At 46.5% G+C, this 21504-nt stretch overlaps 1 protein-coding gene across 2 annotated transcripts in view; it reads left to right on the top strand.

Annotated features, from left to right (window-relative positions):
- RPTOR (regulatory associated protein of MTOR complex 1) overlaps positions 1–21504 on the top strand; it is a gene marked incomplete at its 5' end in the record, with an annotated part of 340079 nt that overhangs the window by 209038 nt on the left and 109537 nt on the right. For both annotated transcript variants that reach the window (XM_079725126.1, XM_079725125.1), the window contains one exon: positions 9695–9754. In XM_079725126.1, coding sequence (XP_079581252.1) covers positions 9695–9754 — 60 coding nt within the window. The remainder of the gene's footprint in view (positions 1–9694; positions 9755–21504) is intronic.

The following is a 21504-nucleotide window of genomic DNA, read 5'->3' as shown; positions in this document are numbered from 1 at the left end:
AGGAGGTTTGTATGTGTTCACTCCTCAGCTTTGTCAGTAGGCAACGTAAACACAGTCCTTGTTTTCAGTTTATCAGGTAAAATTACACCTTAAGATTTGAATCAGACTGAGGAGGCTGGAGCACGTGAGGCTGTCCTGGACAAGCTGGATTCTAACTTCTTTATCAGGTGAATTCCATGGAAACAGGGTCCAGAAAGTTTGGAAGAATTCCATGGAAGCTTGTTGTGTGTTCTGCGTCTCTCCTGTGGTTGGGGGTCGTGAGCGTCACTTCTGTGGAAGAGAGCTGCACTTTTAGGAGAGAGTGTTGGTTTTCTGCTTTTGCAGATAAGTGCAGGGGCTTTGCTGTCAGGACCGACTCTTAATGACCACGGAGATGAGCTGGGCTGGGAGGGGCAGGGAACCCCTCTTTACATCTTGACATTCTTCAAAAACAGAAACAAACTGCCCAAGTTTTGAGAAATTAGATCTTTCCCTGGAGTGTTTTCCTGACGTTGACTCATCAAAGTAGGAACATCTGCTTTGACCTCTCTTTCTCTTTCTCTCTGTTTACTTTTCACTGCAGGACAGTTTTCAGCCATTCTAACAAAACAGTCAAGAGAATAATAAAACAAACCCCCTTGTACTCATAACCCAAATCTTACATTTGTTACTTTATCATTTTCTTCTTATGGCTATTTTTAGTAAATTACAGAAATTATGATATTTACCCTCCAATACTTAAATACGCATTTTCTAAAAGACATTTTCCTTATGACAATTGTTTTGACCTTTTAACCTCTTCTGAACCAAAATGACAGCACCCTTGCAGAGTTAGCACTGTTCCCTTGAAAGTTCTTTCTGCTTTCACTGGGCAGGTACTTAAGGGACCCCTGGGATGTCTTCCAGGCTCTGGCCCTGGGAACAAGACAGACTCATTCCGACCATCATTCAGCTGCTTGCCTCTGAAGCAGCGAGGTCAGCTGAGACAGCTGGCCCCTGAACCTCATTTGTGTCTTGTCCTGGCTACTGGTCTAGAAGCTCCTGAGGAGAGTGAGCCATTCTGTACATTTGAAAGTGGTAGCTATTTAAAGATTGTAAATTACAAAAGTCTCTTTTTCTACTTTTTTTTCCCCTAATAATACACATGGCATACTTTTTAATTTAGTTACAAATACCAGATGATTGGCACACTGTTTCATGTGGGGTTTTTTGTTTGTTTCTTTGGGGGTTTTTTTGTTGTTTTTTGAGGTACGCGGGCCTCTCACTGTTGTGGCCTCTCCCGTTGTGGAGCACAGGCTCCAGACGCGCAGGCTCAGCGGCCATGGCTCACGGGCCCAGCCGCGGAGCGGCATGTGGGATCTTCCCGGACCGGGGCATGAACCCGTGTCCCCCACATCGGCAGGCGGACTCTCAACCACTGCGCCACCAGGGAAACCCCTTTGTTTGTTTTTAACCTGCTACATTAAATGAAATGTCACGGAATTTGCTTGTCTTATTTTAATAGTGTATTGCCACTTTGAGCTGTTTCCCAAAATTCCTTTAAAAGCCTGACATCTCTGGCAATGTGCTTCATGTTCAGAAGAACTTGGTTAAAATATTCTGATCTGTGAAGCTTCCACGGCATCTCCATCCATGGAGACCTCAGTGTCGGCCCATAAGAAGGACTTGGCCACACTCAGTACAGCCTCTGCTCAGAACGCAGCTACCCGAGGACTCCAGAAAGTGAGCGGCACCTTGGGGACTGAAATCAGACCGTGAATAACACTCATAATGGGGATCAGTTCTGCGTGTCTTTTCCTGCCCTGTGTCTCTCAGCTCTGACCCAGGTGCAGGCTAGACCTGCACAGGGAGTGCTGAGAGCAAGACTGCTGGGGAAGCCCCTCTTTCTCACTGGAGGGGCGGGTCACCTGCATGTGGGAGAGAGTGGAGGGCACACCCCCTCCACAAAGTACCCACCTGGAGCTCAATTCGGGAACTCTCCGAATCTCTTTGTTCAAGATTCTTTTTAGAGCTCAGTCTCCAGCCTCCTTCCCTCCTGAGGTCAGAGGCTGGAGGTCAGCATGGGGCTGAAAGTTCCCTGCTGTTAGCCAGTGTCGGTCTTTCTGGTGACCAGCCCCCACCCTGAGTCACCTCATCAGCATAAACTCAGGTGTGGTTACAAGGGGCTCCAGAAAGGAGGCAGCATATGCTTTGTATCCTCAATGAAATTACAGAAAAATGGTCTCTGAAAAAAAATGAATAAATACTGAGATTGACAAAACAGTACATCAAGATGAAAAGAGAACTAGCAAAGAGAAAGTTTAAGAAATCAAATTTAATTCTGAAGTTTGTGACCTTAAAATTGGTCAGGAGTACAGGAAACAGAAAGCAGTAAAAACTAATGAGAAACAAGAAAAATAAAACAATGAAGATTCAACATATAGATTATTATCCTTGAAATATGGAATAAAACAAATGGTAATAAAATAGTATGTAAGCATAGGCCATATTTCAACAAGTATTGATATAAGCTTTCTCATTCTCTTCATAAAGTTACCATGATTGAGGTACCAAGCCTGACAAATGCAGTGTGTATACACACAGACACACACAAACACACAGAGGCACACACATATGCATACACAGACACACACTGCAGATGAGTTCAAAATGAAATATTAGCACTTAGAATCCTGCCGTATAGTAAGAGAAGAATAAACTTTGGCCGAGTGAGATTCATTCCAGGACTGTTTTGATGACTTTCTGTTAGGCTGCCTATCAATATAATGCATCATCTTAATAAGTGAGAGAAGAATAGTTATTTGATAAAATTTTAAATGAATTTTAATAAAAACTTATAATAAAAATAGAAGAATACTTCCTTTACATAAGAGAAACCTTCTAAACTAGCAGCTATCGTCATGCACTAATGCTAAGTGACTACAAATCAATACCATAAAAGTACAGGCTACCTCTGGGGAGGGGGCGGGAGCAGACACCATGGTGGGGACACATGGGGCCTTTTAGATTTTGTGATGTGCTATTAATCTGTGTGGTGCTTATATTTACTTTATTGTTCCTTAAACTCACATCTGTATCTTATATACTCTTCATATATGGTATACTTCACAATAATTTCCTTTAAATTGTTACCCTTTTTATATATTAAAAATAGCCAGTAAGGAAATGTTGGGAAGCAGAGTAAATCTGATTCACAGTAGCAGCAGTAACAATGACAAAACACAAACAAGGGGCTTCCCTGGTGGCACAGTGGAAGAATATGTCTGCCAATGTAGGAGACATGGGTTCGAGCCCTAATCTGGGAAGATCCCACATGCCGCGGAGCAACGAAGCCCATGCGCCACAACTACTGAGCCTGCGCTCTAGAGCCCGTGAGCCACAACTGCTGAGCCCGTGTGCCACAACTGTGGAAGCCCGCGCACCTAGAGCTCCACAACAAGAGAAGCCACCACAATGAGAAGCCCACGCACCACAACGAAGAGTAGCCCCCATTCGCCGCAACCAGAAAAAAGCCCGCGTGCAGCAACAAAGACCCAACACAGCCAAAAAAAAAAAAACAAACATAAACAAGCTAAGAGTGTATTGGAGGTATGTATAGAAAATTCCATAAAACTTTACTGATTGATACGAAAGGATATTTGAATAAATGGAGGGATTGACCACATTATTATTACATGGTGAGAGCCAGAAGATTAAGGATATAAATTCTCCTTAAATTAAACCATAAATTTGACACATATTGATAAAGTAATTTTTTTTTTTCCTTTTTCCTTGCGGTATGCGGGCCTCTCACTGTTGTGGCCTCTCCTGCTGTGGAGCACAGGCTCCGGACACGCAGGCTCAGCGGCCACAGCTCACAGGCCCAGCCACTCCGCGGCACATGGGATCCTCCCAGACCAGGACACGAACCCGCGTCCCCTGCATTGGCAGGCGGACTCTCAACCACTGCGCCACCAGGGAAGCCCTGATAAAGTAATTTTAAAGGTCAAGTAGAAGGATAAATGTTTGAGAAGACCCATGAGAATTTTTTGAAAAAATGTGCGAAAGGAAATTTGTCCTACTTGTTATTAAAATGCATTTTGAAGGTTCAGGTGGAGTAAGAGCAGACATTTGAGGCCATGGAACAGAGTAGAGCGTTCCAGAAACAGAATCTACTGTATAAGAATTTATCATTTGGGAAAAGAATGAATTACTCAATACTATATGGGGCACATGGCTAACCATTTGAATTTTTTTTAATCCTTACCTCTTACCTGAAAAAATAAACTCCAAATATACCGAGGATTTAAATGTAAAAAAGAAAACTCACAAAAGTACTGGAAAAATTGTCAGGAGAATTAAAGAGCTATAAAAGAAGTGATAGATTTTATTAAACACCAATTTTAAGTTTTATATGGCAAAGAAAACAAAACTTAAAATTATAAATTGAGAAAAATTGTGTAATATATTACAAAGCCACCGTTGGTTCCGTTAATGTATAAAGCACTTTTAAACTCAATAAGACAAGAAGGGCATAAACAGGAAACAAGCAAAAGAAAAATACAAAGAACTGGAAAAATTATTAGCTGACATTTAACCTCAATAATAATCAAAGAAATTCCAATGATGTGTCATTTCTCACCTATCAGTAGAACAGAGGGTTTGTTTTTCTTTTATGTTGATAAACCCAGTATTTTCCAGAAGTTAAAAAGTGGGTATATTCAGCCTTGATGAGACAGTAAATGGCACGTCCCTCTGGAGAGCCATCAGATGACTGGTCATTCAATATGTGTACCCATTTGTCAGGCAGTTCCATTGCTACGAATGCATCCCGAGGACAGCACACTTATGTTCATGAAAAAGGTAATGTTCTATGCATCAGCTTTTATATTGTCCATGATACACAAGGGCAAGTTACAGAACAGCATGTATAAACTACAGTCTTTTCATATAATGGAATACCAGTCAGCAACAAAACAGAATAAATTCATGATACAAACAAAAACATGGATAAACATCCAAAACATTATGCTGACTGGAAGAGGCCTTATACAAAAGTACATACTTGATGAGTCCATGTATGTGAAACTCTAGAACAGAGGAATAAAAATCAGTAGAAAAATCAGAGCAGTGTTTGCCTCTGCGGGCAATGGGAGGAAGTAGGAATTGGCTGAGAAAGGGCGAGAGAAAACTCCCTGGGATGTTGGTAGTGGTCCCTGTAGGAGCTTGGGTACACAGGCATGTGCATTTGTCAGAACCTGGTGAACGAACAATTAAGATGTGTGTACTTCATTGTATGTAATCTTACATCAAAAGACAAAAACAGTAAACAGATACTGAGATCTCAGTATGTGTGCTGAAGAATATACAGGCAAGTGTACCATATCCTCTGTCACACCAAAAATGAGATGGATTAATGGAGAGGCAGAGATGTGATAAAGCAAATGCAATCAAATGCGGATGGTGGAACCTAGGTGATGGGATGCAGGAACGTACTCTAAAATTCTTTCAACTTTGTTGAATGTTGGAAGATGCTGGAAAACAAATGTTTAAAAAAAAACACAGATGTGGTGTGTATGGCAAATTCTCTTATGGTAAGAAAAAAAAAGAACAAAACCCAAGGGTAGATATTGGTTGTGCACGTGTGCTGGGCACAGTCTGGATGCAGAGGAGCAGTCAGCAGTGGAATGGGGCCGCAGGACAGACTCTACTTTTCCATTACACACATCTGTATCGTTTGGGATGTTCCAGTGACTGTGATTTCCTTTTCTCCTAGAACAAAATAAATCAGCACGATTCAATTTTCTCTAAGAGGTAAATGTGAAAATGTTAATGGTTATCTTAGGTTTGGGGGTAATTTTTACTTGTAATTTTCTGTACTTTTAATTTTTTATGGTAAATATGTTGGGGGGGGTTTCAATTAGAAAAAAAATTAATATTTTTTAGAATTCTCGGAAGCAATAGCATCCAACAGTTATATGATAGTGTACAAGGTTACACAGTTGAGTTTTTTAATGTTAATTAATTTGTTCTGCATAAAAATCTTGAAGCCACTCACTTTCAAGAGCAACAGGAAAAAAAAGATATATGTGAAATATTAGAAATTAATCTTATACCATATTCACTTGTTGACACATTTATGGATTATCAAAACTATATATTAAGGCACCCTTCTAAGTACTGGGGGCACACTGATGAACAAAATAAGAGAAGTCCTTGTACTCATTGAGCTTATCTTCTATGATAAAGACAAGCAATAACAAATATATAATAAGGTAGCAAGAAATGTTATTTTTAAAAAGCAGGTATGCAGGTAGAGAATGAAGGTGCTATTTTCCTTAGGCTGGTCAGGGAAGGTAGAAGAAGTCCAAATAAAACAAAGGAGTAAACCTTCCAGTTATCTGGGGCAAGAGTCTTGCAGGCTGAGGGCACAGCAAGTGCAAAGGCCCTGCGGTGGGGCTGTACCTGGAATGTTGAAGGAGCAGGAAGTGTGTCAGGGTGAATGGAGCTAGGTAAGCAGAGTGAGAGTGAGGAAGTGAAGTCAGAGCAGTGACTGGAAGCCCAGGGCAGGGCCTTGGGAGGCTAGGCAAGCACCCTGCCTTTCATCCTTCATGGCAGGAAGCCTCTGGAGGATCAAGATGAAATGACTTATCACAGCATTTCCTCTTAAAAGGCTTGCTTTGCCTGCTGGGTAGAGAATTCCTGGGAGAGGAATAAGGAGCACAGGCAAGAGTGGAAGCAGAGACTGTTCTGGAAAATGTGAGAGACACTAGGGCCTGGCCTGGGGCTGTGGCCTCAAGGGGGTGACTCTGCCCCCCAGGGACATTAGGCAGTGTCAGGAGATATGTTTGGTTGTCACAACTGGGATGTGGTGCTGCTGGCATCCTGTGGGTCGAGGCTAGGATGCTGCCCTTACAGCAAAGAATGATCTGGCCCTAAGAGTCCTTAGTGCACAGCTGAGAAACCCTGGCCTGGAGGGTCAGCAGGCAGGCAGCAAGCAGTGGTCAGATGCTGTGTAACTGTTCACTCGAAGTTCGGAAAGGGCAAGTCGGACAAAGAGGATTCAGAAGTGGCCAGAGCCTGTTGATGAGCGCTTTAGCACCAAGAGTAAGCACTAACCGACTGCCAGCTGTTGTGTTTATTGTCATAATTACTAATATCCAATTTTGTGGAATTGTCAAGCCATTTTTATTGCCTCTGATTTTGCCTGGTGCGAAAGAATAAATATTGGCTGATGTACAATTTGTGGATTGTCAGTCACTGGTTTATCCGTGCTGCTCTTAATGCATATAACCATATCATAAATATTTTAAAGTTGCATCGTGGCCCTATTTTTAATTTCCTACTTAATGGAACTTTATATTTTTAGCAGATTTATCATAATACTTATTTCCCAGTTAATAGTTATTTTTATAATTTTAAAGTCTGATTCCAAAATGTGGTCAGCAATGAATCTGGTTTTATTAACAATTTTTCTCTTGATTTTATGTAGAATACTCTCTATTGTGGATGAGACACTGATTCTGTTATCTTCCTCTGAGGAGTTTTTAGCTCCGTTCTTGTAGATGGTTTAATTGATTGAGGTCTCTTAGCTGTAGGACTGGTCTCCTTTGATTTTGCTCGTAGTTCTGGGGTGAGGCTCTGAATCCTGGACCATGGTTGTAACTGAGGCACCACCCCACAGGGTGTCAGTGGAAAGCCCCAGGTGTTGATAGCCCCCTAACGTGGCACTGGCTGTCCCCATCTGCATGCATATCTGCTAGTGAGCAAGTGTGGAAACCTCTGCCCAGTGTGTTCAGCACTTCAGCTCTGGTGTCCCCGGGGCTCCTCGGGGTCTGGGCCCACGCCTGTGCAGTGCCGGGCTCAGCCCAGGATCCTAGGAGAGCTTGCTCGCAGAGTTTGACTCCTCCTTCCTACGACTTCCCCTGAAGCTCCTGGCAGCCTGGGGTTCTGATCTCCTTTCCGTTGAGCAGTGTCCCCGGCTCTGTGTGAATTGGGGAGCACACCTGGGAAAAGCTGGTTAAGGCAGACCTTGTTATTCTTCTTTTAAGGGTCATGGCTTCCCTTTCTGCCTGTATTTGTTTACTCTTTGGTGCTTTCAAGTGGTTGTTTTTTATATTTTGTCCAGAGCTTATTGTTGTTATTGACAAAAGGATTAGTCTGGCACAGGCTGTCATTATGGGAAGGCAGAGGTCCAATCAGTAAGTGCCTTACAGAGAGAAAGATGACAGAGCAGCCCTGTTTGCATAGGCCTCAGAATTGGACTGGAAAGTGCGTTTCCTGTAGACCATTTCTATCCACGGAGAGATCCTGATTCACATGGAGCCGCTGTCAGAGCTGCATGTGGGCTGGTTTGGCAGTTGCGGTGATGCGCGGGACCGGACGGGCCGAGTTCTCCGCCAGCGGAGTAAACAGAAGGATTTGTCTGGAGGGACTGACTGGCCCGGCGGATCAGCTGGTCAGCCCAGCCATTTGTGCTGGGGGGAGAGGAGCTCTGTCTGTGTCGGGCAAACACAGCCCTCATTTATGTTTCTTCTGCTCCATGAATAGAGAGCACCGGCCGGCGCAGCCACAGCCAGGAAGATAACTTCCTCTGCTGGCTGAGCGAGGCGTTGCTCCCCGAGGCCATGAGCCTGGCGGGGCTGGGTGCACAGAGTCCCCTCTTCCCCTCCCCCCACCCTCCCCCCGCTGGAGGGCTGCGTGTTGGGAGCCAGTGGCCCACCAGACGCCGTCTTCACGGCCTTGTCTGTCGTCTTCCAGCCTCTGGGTCTCTCTCTGTCTCCTTGTCTTTCTCCCCCACCTCCACCCACCCACCGTACACGTCTCACTCCACGTGTCCTGAATGTGGCCTGTTCCTTGTACTCATCCCCTCCTTTGAGCCTACTGGTCTTCTCCGACCTTCCTCCACTTCTCACATCCACTAGTGATACTAAAATACATTTTGTGGGTGTATTTGCTGTGTGCCTGATGCTGTTTTTATGGAGGGCATTATTTGTTCTTAATTTTTAAAGCCGATGAATTAAATGTTTTACATTTCTCCTGCGACTGATACTAAGTTGCCTCTTCACTCCATGCTGCCATTGATTCTGTCCTGCTGCATGGCGATAGCCCTGACAGCAAGAAAGAGATGGTCTGAGACCTCCTGTTGGTGCACACAAATTAGGTGAAGCCTGGACAGTCCCACCCTAGCCCTCCAGGATGGCTCTGCAGTGAAGATTAAGTCTCGCAGATCTGACTCCTATGATTTTATGATAATTAAAATGATATAATTGAATTCACTTTTCTTTGTCTTCTCTCACGAATTTCTTTTGTGTGCCTGGGGGTGGTTCGCTGATTCTTCCATCACTCTCCCCAGCTTACTTGCTTAAGAAGGAAAAATAGAAAAGTGGAGCCTGTTCATCATCTGGGTGGAACCTTCCTGTCCTGTGGAATCTTGTGCACACGTGCCCCCAGCCCCTGCCACAGTGGGGGCTCTGCCCTGCCATCCGGCAGACTTGTTTCTCTCTTTCCACTGAGGACCTATGGTTGCAGCTCAGTGTTCCTGCCCCTTTGAGAGGTTGCAGGGAGATTTTCTTCATAAACCTAAAAGCTGACAGAATTAAGAAAAACAGGGTTTACTTTTTCACCATGGCAATCCCCACCCTCACCTTCCTCTCTTTGCTTTTTCTGTGGGACTGTTGCACTCTCTTGTTAAATATCCCTTTGCTGTGATTCACTTTCTTTTCTTTCTCTGCAGGTTTTGCATGCAGAAATGCGTTAGTCTGGTGCCTGGAGTCACACTGGATTTGATAGAAAAGTAAGTCAGATTTTTAAACTATTGTGGCTTCTGGTGTGAGGGGAGTCTCCTTTTTTCACTCTTGGTTCTCAGAAGTACTTCCTGTCGGCACAGGTTGTTTCCCTTTCATGTGGGTGTGTTCTTTTGTTCTCTGATTAAGGCCATGTTTGTGATTGTCACATAGAACACAGCTAAATTTGGGGCCATATTAAAATGAAAAGAATAAAAGCTGAATCCTTTTGAACATTTAAAAATACTTCCAACACTGAGCCAAAGTAAAAACATATCGTTACACATACAGACCAATCACTTCACATACAGGTCACTGCCATACAGATCCATCACTCTGCACATAGAGATCATCACTCTGCTCCCCAGCTGCAAACGTCAGATCACAGCTTAGCATCTTCCCGATGTTCTTCAATGTTCCCTTTCACGTTCTGCAACCTTCCATCCCCCCACCCCCAATTTTACATTCGATCTCAGGGCAGATGCAGTGGTCCCTGCAGGAGGGGTCCTTCAGGATGTGCTGCGGTTGCTCGGCCTCTCCTTGTCCTCCCAGGTCACCGGGCTGGCTTGTCTGCTCTTGTCGTGAGCCTCTTCGGGTCAGTACACCATTTCACAGCTCTAAACTTGACCTGCATTTTTTGTTTATTTGTTTGCGTGTTCATTTCATTCATCCTGATTGACCTAGGTAGTTCCTAACGCTTCTGCTCCGAACCCCATTTCTTCTAGAATTAACATGCAAATTGTTTCCAAAGTCTTGATATACAAAATCTTGTGCTAAAACAGTTAAAGCCTGATTTTAATTACATTAGGTAGGAAAAGCAAATCTTCTAGTTTTCTCTCCTGGAAAACAACTTGCCTGTGTGTCAGGGGAAATACACAAAAATATTATGCCTGAACACCCACTGTAAGGGCACAGTGGACTCAATCATGTGCATTCTCACAGGCAAATACAGAGAATGTGGTGGCTACCCTTGAACTGACAGGGAATGGCCTGTGCACCACCGGGGAGTGGCCTGTCGGACATGTTGTTAAAGACCGACACCCATGGTGGGCTGCCGAGCACATGTTTGAAACCGTGCATAACTCTGTGTGTGTGTGTGTGTGTGTGTGTGTGTGTGTGTGTGTGTGTGTGTGTGTACATATCAACAAGGCATGAAATGAAATAGTTACACTTCACTCTGGGTAGGAAAGTGGAATTTGGAGCAAGAAGCAGGGAGGAGCAGTGTTAGGGACTGATTTTTTTCCATCTTGTTTAATTTTTTTTATAAGAATATAGACATGTAAAACATAGGTACAAATAAATTGAAAAGAAAGAATCAACGAAATATAATTAGGATACCTGCAAACGGTTCATCGAGTATAATTTCTTCCATTAAATTTTGGATAAATGTTTAAGGAAATCATGTAACTGGTCACTGCATCTGTTTGCTTCAAGATGCTTTTGTCCACAAGCAAAATGGGATATTGTGACAAGAAAGAATTAGTGTAACATTGATCAGTGCCAGCAGGACAAATGGGAAGACCTGGTGGTCCCCTCTGCTCAGAGTGGGTCTTGGTTACCACTACCCAGCCCACAGCTGATTCTTGGTTTAAACCACTGCCTGGCCCACAGCTGATTCTTGATTTAAACCACTGCCTGGCCCACAGCTGATTCTTGGTTACCATTGACCAGCCCACATCTGGGTCTTGGTTACCACTGACCCACAGTTGAGGAGACTTCGAAGCCATTGCTGGAAAGGCAGTGCTGGCTGAGGCAGGGCCGGAGGATGCGCTGATAGATTGGCACTGCAGGCTGGGTGGGAAGCAGCAGGAACTTGAGGTCGGGATTGGAACCAGCAGCGGAGCTGTGTTCGGGGATCTGGCTGTGCTAGCTCGGTCAGAGCAGGGACCGTAGACTTCAGTGTGTCACATTCGCAAGGGTCAGGGAGGGCGCAGGTCTGGCTCTCCGTGTGCCCCAACCCAACCCCTGTATGTAGTGTAAGGCACACCGGTGACACTTGCTCCTTTTCGAAACTGTGCTGCTCTGGGCATGTGCAGCTGCTGATTTTCTCCAAATCGGAGTGCTGGTGCAATCTGGTGTCAGGTGGTGGGGAGAACGTGTTGCTGGCCTCGTGTCCCCAATCATGTCTGTGCTGGGCAGCCCGGTGCACCAGGGGTCACTGCAGTCGGGAAGCAGAGGGCCAGGTGTTCAGGTGCTGAGTGCTTTTTTAACTGGGCTCCACGATTGCCTTGTCCTGGTCACGCTCGCACAGCTCTCTTCTAGAGACAGAAGGCTCAGCGCCCTGCCGCTCAGGGGAGCTGCTCCTCCCTGTTCTAGGCCAGCTTCATCTCCAAGATGGGCTGAAACCAAGAAAACCATTTACAGGTGCTGGACAAACAAGGCAACCATCAAGAGACATCACACGGAGAGAAGTTAGAAAATAAGAAAATGCTAGATCTGCCTGGTTATCCGGCCTGTTTGGTTCGATTCCCTGATGAGATTTCATAGTTTGGAAGCCATCCCGTCAGAGTTCGTTCACCAGCACTGCTGTGCTGTGTCTGTGGGTCTTTACTTCCCTCCATTTCTGAGTGACAGAGCCTCTGTTACCTGTACCACAGATCTCCGTAGACATGTAATTCTCAGATAAACCATATCCATTAAAACTTCGATAAAGTTACGTTCTTTCCTAGCGAGGTGACTTCTGGTGACCAGTTCAGACGGTTCTTGCTCTGTGTAAATATTTTGTGAGCAGGGCTGGGTTGTCTCCTCCCACTGGGTGGGGCAGCTTGAAGCATGAACCCAGCCCAGACCCTGTCTCACATACTGGGTGGTGTCCCCTCCTGGTCACTCAGCATGGTTGTGACCGTCCCTGACTGTGCTGTGCTCGTATGGTGCAGGTGGGCCCAGACAAACAGTGTCACCTGTTCCGAGTTCTCCAGACTAAAAACAGCTATTAAAAATCACATAACTGGGCTTCCCTGGTGGCGCAATGGTTAAGAATCTGCCTGCCAATGCGGGGGACACGGGTTCGAGCCCTGGTCTGGGAAGATCCCACATGCCACGGAGTGGCTGGCCCCGTGAGCCACAATTACTGAGCCTGCGCGTCTGGAGCCTGTGCTCCGCAGCAAGAGAGGCCGCGATAGTGAGAGGCCCGCGCACCGCAATGAGGAGTGGCCCCCACTTGCCACAACTAGAGAAAGCCCTCGCACAGAAACGAAGACCCAACACAGCCATAAATAAATAAATAAATAAATAAATAAATAAATAAATAAATAAAAGAACCTTGAGACGAAAAAACTAATAAAAAAAAAAATCACATAACTTAAAGATATATTTTTTTAGGTTATTTAGTTAAACCCCCTGATATTACTGAAGAGGAACCTGGCTTTGGTTTGGTTCAGCTTCCTCAGTGACATTTCCCACCTGGCGGTGTCAGGCCCGCCTGGCGGCCAGGTCTCTGGACGTCTCTCTGTGGTCTTTCCCATACACAGACCCTCCCTTTTCCGGACTTTGGTGTCTAGACAGCCAGCTCCTGTCCTGTCACTTTCTCAGACTTACAGTGTGCACAGCGACTTGACACCCTAAGCCTGATCCACAAAAGAAAAGAATTGACAAATTGGACTTCATCAAAATTTAAACTGTTTACTCTGTAAGACACTGCTAAGAGAGAGAAAAGATAAGCTACAAACTTGGGGAAAATATTTGCAAATCACATAGCTGACAAAGGACTTGTATCCAGAATATATGAAGATATCTCAAAACTCAAAAATAAGGAAAAAACAAAAAAAACCAAAATTTTAAAATGGACAAGAGACACTTTACCAAAGAGGATTTAAGGTTGGCCAATAAGCACATGAGAAGATGTTCAAAATCATTAACTGTTAGGGAAATGTAAATTAAAACCACAGCAAGACACCACTGCACACCTATTAGAATGACTGAAACAAAAGAAGGCTGGCAGTACCGAGTGCGGTGAGAACTGGGATGACAGGACTCCCACACGTTGCTGTGCAAAGACAGAGCGGTGCAGCCACTCTGGAGAAGTGCGTGGTTTCTTGTCACTTTAAACATACCTTACTGGGCTTCCCTGGTGGCGCAGTGGTTGAGAGTCCGCCTGCCGATGCAGGGGACACGGGTTTGTGCCCTGGTCCTGTAAGATCCCACGTGCCGCGGAGCGGCTGGGCCCGTGAGCCATGGCCACTGAGCCTGCGCGTCCGGAGCCTGTACTCCGCAACGGGAGAGGCCACAACAGTGAGAGGCCCGCGTACCGCAAAAAAAAAACAAAAAACAAACATACCTTACCATATGTCCCCACAGTCCCAGTCCCGGGGGTTTACCCTATAGGAATGAAGACTTAGGTTCATACAAAGTCCTGTACAAGCATGTTTATAGTAGCTTTGTTCATCACCATCCAAACGTAGAAACAACCAGAATGTCCTGGGGGTGAATGGATAAACAGACTGTGGTGTGTCCGTACAGAGGAGCACCACCTCCAGGAGGAAGGGAGGCCCTCGGGTCCACAGCCACGAGGGGTCCCAGAGGTCCTTCATGGAGTGAAAGGTGACACAGATCTGGTTCTACTCATGTGACATTCGGGAAGAGACAGAACTGCAGGGTCAGAGAACAGGACTATAGAGAGAGGCTGTGAAGGTGATGGAATGTTCACTATCCTGAGTGTGGTGCTGGTTCCACAAACCTACACATGCTAAAATCATAGCGCCGCATACCCCAAACCAATGTACTATACGACAGCTTCAAAAATAGGATTAATATAGAATGTGGGGGAAATAAGACACCCTGTAAGAGATACAGGTCAGAATGACTAAAGGAAGTCATAGCAGAAACACCTGAACCAGGGAAGCGGGGTCCAGAGGAAATGGAGAACAGAATTTGAGAGGGGCGTGGTCTTTCTACCATGAAATGTGCTCCATTGTTTCTTGGGGAGAAACCTTTACTCTTACTACTTAAACTGGCTAATGAGGATTGAAATATAGAAGCAAACACCCTTATATAATAAGATTTTAGTATTTTTCATCAAGCACAATTTTCCTAAATCAGGACTTCAGAGTTTGCAGCCACCAGTGTTCCTGGAAACACCCAGTGTTGACCCCTCCCCTTCCCCAGGGCTAAGTGACTTTCTCAGCTGGTGAGTCTACACTTTGGCCTGTGAAGGTTGGTTCACAGGGTCCTCTTTTCTCCGTCTCCCCATCTCCTGTGCCAGGTGATACTACAACGTTGGTGAAATGCTAAAAGACTGGGAGTCTGTGTGTTTTAACTTAAAAGGAAAAACATCGTTAATAGCATCCTGAGTGGGAATGGAGGCAAGGAAGGGGATGTGGTGGAAAGACTGCAGATGGACAGATGTGGCTGGAGTCCTGGCCTCACCCTCAGGAGTCACACTCGCTGGGCACACCCCTGTCACCCCCACATCTGTCCCTGTCATACAGGTCGGACTGAGGAGCATGTGGTACTGTCGGCTCTGTGGGTGTCAACCCACAAATACTTCTGTTCTTTTACCACTTTCTGCCGAGCTGCAGTGGGGATAATGGTTAATACTACTTTGCATTTCTGAAGCCATTTGGATTTCTGATAAAGACTGAAGGGGGAAAGTGTCTTTCATACACCGGCCCTGTCCACCATCGGGTGAATGCTGCCACACAACTTTTGGAAAATTGTGTACCCAAAGTCCACCTAGCTGTGCAATTTAAAAAGAGATTCCCATTCCAGAGGGGTTTGCATTTTAGAAAAGCGTGTTGTCCAGATTAATTGGGACAAGCTACAAGTATCCAGAATGAACCACACTTTTCCCCCCAGATGGAGCTTCATTTGGGTGGGTTTGTGATAGTGGTGACAAAAAGAGAGTAAGAAGAAGACATTTTAGAAACCTCGAGTTTTTATTGTAATAACTTTTCAAGGTACATTGATTTGGGTCTGAGTCATCGTTCTCTGAATACAACTTAGCAAAAGTATAGTTCAGTTGAGATGCACACACATCATCGTTTTCAGTTGGAGGTGCCACGTGGCTTGCTCCCCTCGTAGCCTGGCCAAGGTTAGAGTGAATGTGTGGGGTTGAATTATGTTTATTTTTTATGCCAGGACAAACTCCAAACTTTAGTTATATGGCGCTAGTAGAAGTCCAGATGTGCAGCTCCTTAAGATACCCAGCCACTAGAACCGTGAGATCTATTTCTGAGTAGATACAAGTTCTTAATTTCTGTAGCTTACTTGAGAGATTTTTCCATTTAAAATGCTATTCTGTTTTTTTAATTTTTAGATTTTTTTCCCCGACTGTGCTTACAGTCTGTAAGAAGAAAAAATTTCAAGAAGCAGATGTGATTTTGCAGTTACAAGGCTAGAGAGAAATGTAGCACATCTGTGTTCAGTAGAGTCTTCCAGGCTGCTGAGGTTTCTGTATTCAGAGAACATTCCTGGGGACAATGTCTCATTATTTTTCACCTATTTTATCATCATTTTCTGGAGATTTCTGGTCAACATATGCAGCTCTTGGATGCAGCAAGCTCTTGGCATCCGCCTCTCTGGGGCTGTGTTTGGTCTTCACTCGCTGCGCTGGGGCTGCTTGGGGTTCCGTCAGGGTCATAACTCATCGTGATGTTTACCTGCACCTTGGTGAAGCAGGTCCACTCGGGAGCTGTCGTGTGAGGTGATTCCTTACTTGTGAATCCTGGCCATGCTGAGTGCCTGAACTGTTGCTCTGGGCCAGGCCGTCCAGGCTGATTTACCCTTTTCCTCCGTCTTGTCGGCAGTGCTCTCCTTGGATGGCCATTCTCACCATATCAAGTGCCCTTTGTCCACTGGATGCCCCTCCTCTGCACAGGCCCGCCCGCCTTTGGGACGTGGCTGTGACTCACCAGAAGAGGTGCAGGGAGTGTCTAGCGGAGTGTCGTGGATGCTTCTCCCAGGGAGGTTCACCCCACCCTCTTGGCGGCGTGACTGAGCAAGCTGAGCCTTTAGGGGGCAAAGTGAGAACCTCACGTGGGCTTCCAGTGCAGCTCGTTTGTGGGTCCAGGTTAATTGGCAGGATAACTTGTGCTTAGTTACAATTATAGGACCAAACAGAAATTGGCTTTTTTGCTCAATCCCTTGGTCCCGTTTCATTTATTCTTTAGCAGTTCTTTATTCCTGACAAAATCCTAAGTACTGTCGATTGATGGGGGAGAGGAAGAAATCCTATCAGCAAGGAAGCACCTAAGAAAGTATTCCTGCATGGAAAGTATCCGTGTGTGGATGGCGTGGGCTGTGTGGATGGTGTGGATAAACCCATGTCAGGGAGCTCCTGGAGACATATCAACAGAGCGATGATGGGGCTTCCACTGACATGTTGCTGGTTTCACGAGCGTTTTAAGGCATTTTGCATATGGTATGACTCTGGTTTCAGCTCACCACATGGAAAATCTTAAACTTGAGAACCTCTCCATCACCCCTGAGTGTGAAGGTGTCCCTGGTCACCATACCACCTGACTGGAGTGACAAGTCACAATACAGATATGAAACAAAACAGGAAGGGCACTGGCCTGTGTTGGGTTTTGTTTCCTTCAAGTTTAATGACCTGCAGAAAATAAGAATAATGTCCATCCAGTCCTCTGCCCACCCCTTCCCTTCCCGGGCGCCTGCTCTGCGTGTGTGAAGGATGGTCCTGGCACAGCCTGGCTAGTGGCCATGCCAAGGCCTGGCGTGTGTGGACCGGGATGGCAGGCACATGGCCCGAGCTGCCACTCCTTCCCCTGCGTATGGCTCTGTGTGTGCCCAGGTTTCCAGGGCCACAGTTTGTTAGGACCAGCACCAGCTCTTAATGTCAGCGTGAGCTGGTGAGGGAATCCTGCCCTGCACGCTGCATGGCAGACGACCCCATCCAAGGAGCCCCCGAGAGCCTCGGGGTCGGGAGCGTCAGGAATGGGGACTTGAGGGTGGCGCCAGGCTTCACCTGCGTGACCTGCCTTTCCAGCCATCTTCCAGCACCTTCCCTTACTGCCAGTAGACAGTCAGAAATGCAGCCCGATCCTGTTGTCGCCATCCTCTTTGCCATCACTGGAGAAATTGATTGAAAAGTTTCACACTTCAGAATCGCTGCATGGTAATTCTTTGATAAATGTGGTTTGTTTCAAACAGCTGCCTCTGTGCAGCAGCTCAGCATAGGGTTCCCCAGGATATCAAGGATTAACCCCTTCCCAGTCTCGGCCACCTTTGTCAGATGTGCAAGATGTGTTCTTTAGAGTCTCAGCACAAGACCAAAGAGAATACATGGGCGGTGTGTGTGTTGTAATTATTTAGCAATCTTTAAAGCTAGGCAAGGAATTTGTTTTCTAATTAAGCTGCTGTGTCTAGAAGTAAATTATAGTGAACCTTCTCTGAGAAATCTCCCGATTTCTAATTATCTAAGCGAACCCAGCAGCCTGATAAATAGGCATGTTGCCACTGCAGTACATATTTATATTCTGACAATATTCAGAATCCTTTGAGAGACTGGCAGTAAGATCCATGCTTGGAAATTAAGGGACATTTTTCAGCCCTGAAACAAAGTAATGAAACACTTAAACCGTGCTAGAAATATTAGGGTACTCAGAAAGCTCCCGGGAATCAGAAAGACGTGGAAGCTATTCCATGAGGCTGTTAGTTAGTATTCTGATCACTGGAGGGGCAGAGCGCACCAAAAAATTATTCATAATTAACATCTATTGTGTAAACAGCATATTTTAAATAGCTAACAATCCACTGTCTTGAATAAAATGAGTTGCTGTGTCCTGCTTCCGCAGAACCTTGAATAGCAGTTTAGCCCCTGTTTAGTCCAGGAGCAGTGGCTAAAGCTGAGCCTGGATTTGGAGCTTGATTTTCGGTTGAAACCTTGAACGTTTTAACTTAGCTGCAGTCTCCATCTTAAGAATCCTGGTCTCAGGCTTCCCTGGTGGCACAGTGGTTAAGAATCCACCTGCCGGGCTTCCCTGGTGGCGCAGTGGTTGAGAGTCCGCCTGCCAATGCAGGGGACACAGGTTCGTGCCCCGGTCCGGGAAGATCACACATGCTGCGGAGCAGCTGGACCCATGAGCTATGGCCGCTGAGCCTGCGCGTCTGGAGCCTGTGCTCCACAACGGGAGAGGCCACAACAGTGAGAGGCCCTCGTACCGCAAAAAAAAAAAAAAAAAAAAAAAAAAAAGAATCCGCCTGCCAATGCAGGGGACACAGGTTCAAGCCCTGGTCCGGGAAGATCCCACGTGCCATGGAGCAACTAAGCCCGTGCACCACAGCTACTGAGCCTGCACTCTAGAGCCCGCGAGCCACAACTACTGAGCCCACGTGCCATAACTACTGAAGCCTGCGCGCCTAGAGCCCATGCTCCACAACAAGAGAAGCCACCGCAATGAGAAGCCCGCACACCACAACGAAGAGTAGCCCCCACTCGCCGCAACTAGCGAAAGCCTATGTGCAGCAACAAAGACCCAACACAGCCAAAAATAAAAATAAATAAAGTAAATTAATTAAAAAAAAAAGAATCCTGGTCTCATCTGAGTCCTGTGGATACAGTGAGGAAGAGGTAAAAACATACATGAATTGTGGCTTGAGAATACAGGATAACCCATGATTCTTTAGTTGAAAATTAGGAAGAATAATAGGTTACGTTTATTGGGCACCTGCTATGTGCCAGGTACTGTGTTAAGTGCATTACATATATTAACTCTCTAGTCCTCTCTAGAGCCTTTCGAAGGGAGGTGCTATTATTGTCCACATTCCAAAGATGGGGAAACTGAGGCACCGGCAGGCAAGTAGCCAGCCCAGTGTCTGACTGCCCAGGCCTTGCCTAGTGGCCTGTCCCAGCATCTTGGCAGGAAGGGAAGTGGCGTCCCATGGGGCCGGTGTGGGCAGAGAGGTCCAGGGCTGGTGGCAGCCCGTGCCTGCTGCTCGGTAGCTGTGATTAGAACTTACTCTGCTGTCAGGCTGTAATTGTACACATGTATTATGTTTCAAAGGAAAACTGTCAAAAGATACCAGTCTTGATTCAAAAAGTACCTTTCTTTCCAACATAAATATATTGTATTGGCTGGTTGAAGGTGAAAATCAGTAATTCATTAATGCCTGCCAGTAGCTGAGAAGATGAGTAATGATTCACTGGAAGCTAGTTTGGAAATGAAGTGGGGAAAACAAAACCCCAAGAGATGGTGCAGTGGAGAGAATGTGAGTAATTGGCGGAAATGTGGGAACACTGAGGTGGAACAGAGTCACAGATCCTCCCCAGCCCCACAAGCAGGCATCAATCAGCCTGGTCTTGGAGCGCCACCACCAGGGAGAGTGGCTGGGCGGGACCGGGCTTTTCTGTGCTCTGATTGGAAGGGGAAGGAAGGCGGGTCCCCACACCCCTTACGGTCTCTGGACTGTGCTGATCAGCCAGCGTGAAGGAGGCTTGTCTGGGAGGAAGCCATGGATGAGCTGCCCGGGGAGCATGAGAGGTTCCCGAGGCCTCCATGGGGCACCTGCTCACAGTGCAGAGAGAGTCCCATTTTCTTCTCAGTGGGACCAGATCCTGGCCTTTTGTCATCCAAGCAAAGGCTGCACAGGGCCGCTCAGGGCGTTTAAACATCTACGGCACTCATTTCATCTCCTGGCGCCTGGTGCCCTCGGCGCCCTCCTGGTGTCCTGAAGAAAATGTGTCTGTGGGTCTCTAATGGATGCTGAATCCGTGAGATCTGGGGATGCAGATGGCAGTGTAGGCGGCTTTTCCTTTTTCTTTTAATTTTATTTATTTATTTATTTTTGGCTGTGTTGGGTCTTCATTTCTGTGCATGGGCTTTCTCTAGTTGCGGCGAGCGGGGGCCACTCTTCATCGCGGTGCGCAGGCCTCTCACTGTCCTCTCACTGTCGCGGCCTCTCTTGTTGTGGAGCACAAGCTCCAGACGTGCAGACTCAGTAGTTGTGGCTCACAGGCCTAGTTGCTCCGCGGCATGTGGGATCTTCCCAGACCAGGGCTCGAACCCGTGTCCCCTGCATTGGCAGGCGGATTCTCAGCCACTGCGCCACCAGGGAAACCCTAGGCGGCTTTTCTTAATCGAAGGCAGGCGTCAGGTGGTGAGAGCGGAAGGCCACTGGGGGCTCAGTGCGTGCCTAACAGTCACTCTCAGATTGGCCTTCCTTGTGGTGACATTATCTCCTGAGTCTTGCTGGTGCCTCCGGGGACGCTTATTGCAGCAGGCCCGTGACGGAGAAGATAAGGCTGAGTCAGTGCCTCATCCCATTTCTGTCCCTATTGAAGCTGGCACTGCTTCTCTCCTTTCTTAGTCTACTTCTTGTTAACCTGTCTCTGAGAGCTTGTTCAAGTCCAGCTCTGCAACACGATCCTCTCCCTTACAGCCCAGCAGTGGGCGCTGCTTCATTAGGTTGGGGTGGGGGGCAGTTACACTAAGCTGTGGTCCCTAGACCTGTCCCTCAGTACAGGACTCAGAGTCCCACTGTCACCCGTGTTGGCACAGGCCTTGGTGCGCCCGAGCTGTCGGAGGTGCATTGGCTTCTTGGTCCACACACCAGTCCAGGGAGTGACTGTTGGTACCATCTCCATCTCAGACCCTGGAAACCAAGATGAGAGGAGGTTGAGTGTCTTGCTCAGTCACTTGTAAGTGGCAAAGCCAGCTCCTGCCTGCTCCATCCGCCAAACCACCTGGTCATTGTGCCGGGTTTTCTTTCCAGAGAACACTCGCCCACGCTGATCTGAGCACGTCTTCTGAACTAGAAGCCAATGAGTCACACGTGAGTTGCCTACTTTTGAGAGGGGCATCTGAGA

This window comes from Hyperoodon ampullatus (assembly GCF_949752795.1).
Source record: "Hyperoodon ampullatus genome assembly, chromosome: 19".
NCBI classification, from domain to species: domain Eukaryota; kingdom Metazoa; phylum Chordata; class Mammalia; order Artiodactyla; family Ziphiidae; genus Hyperoodon; species Hyperoodon ampullatus.
Note: the sequence above shows the minus strand (reverse complement) of the source record. Positions and strands in the feature narration are given on the sequence as shown.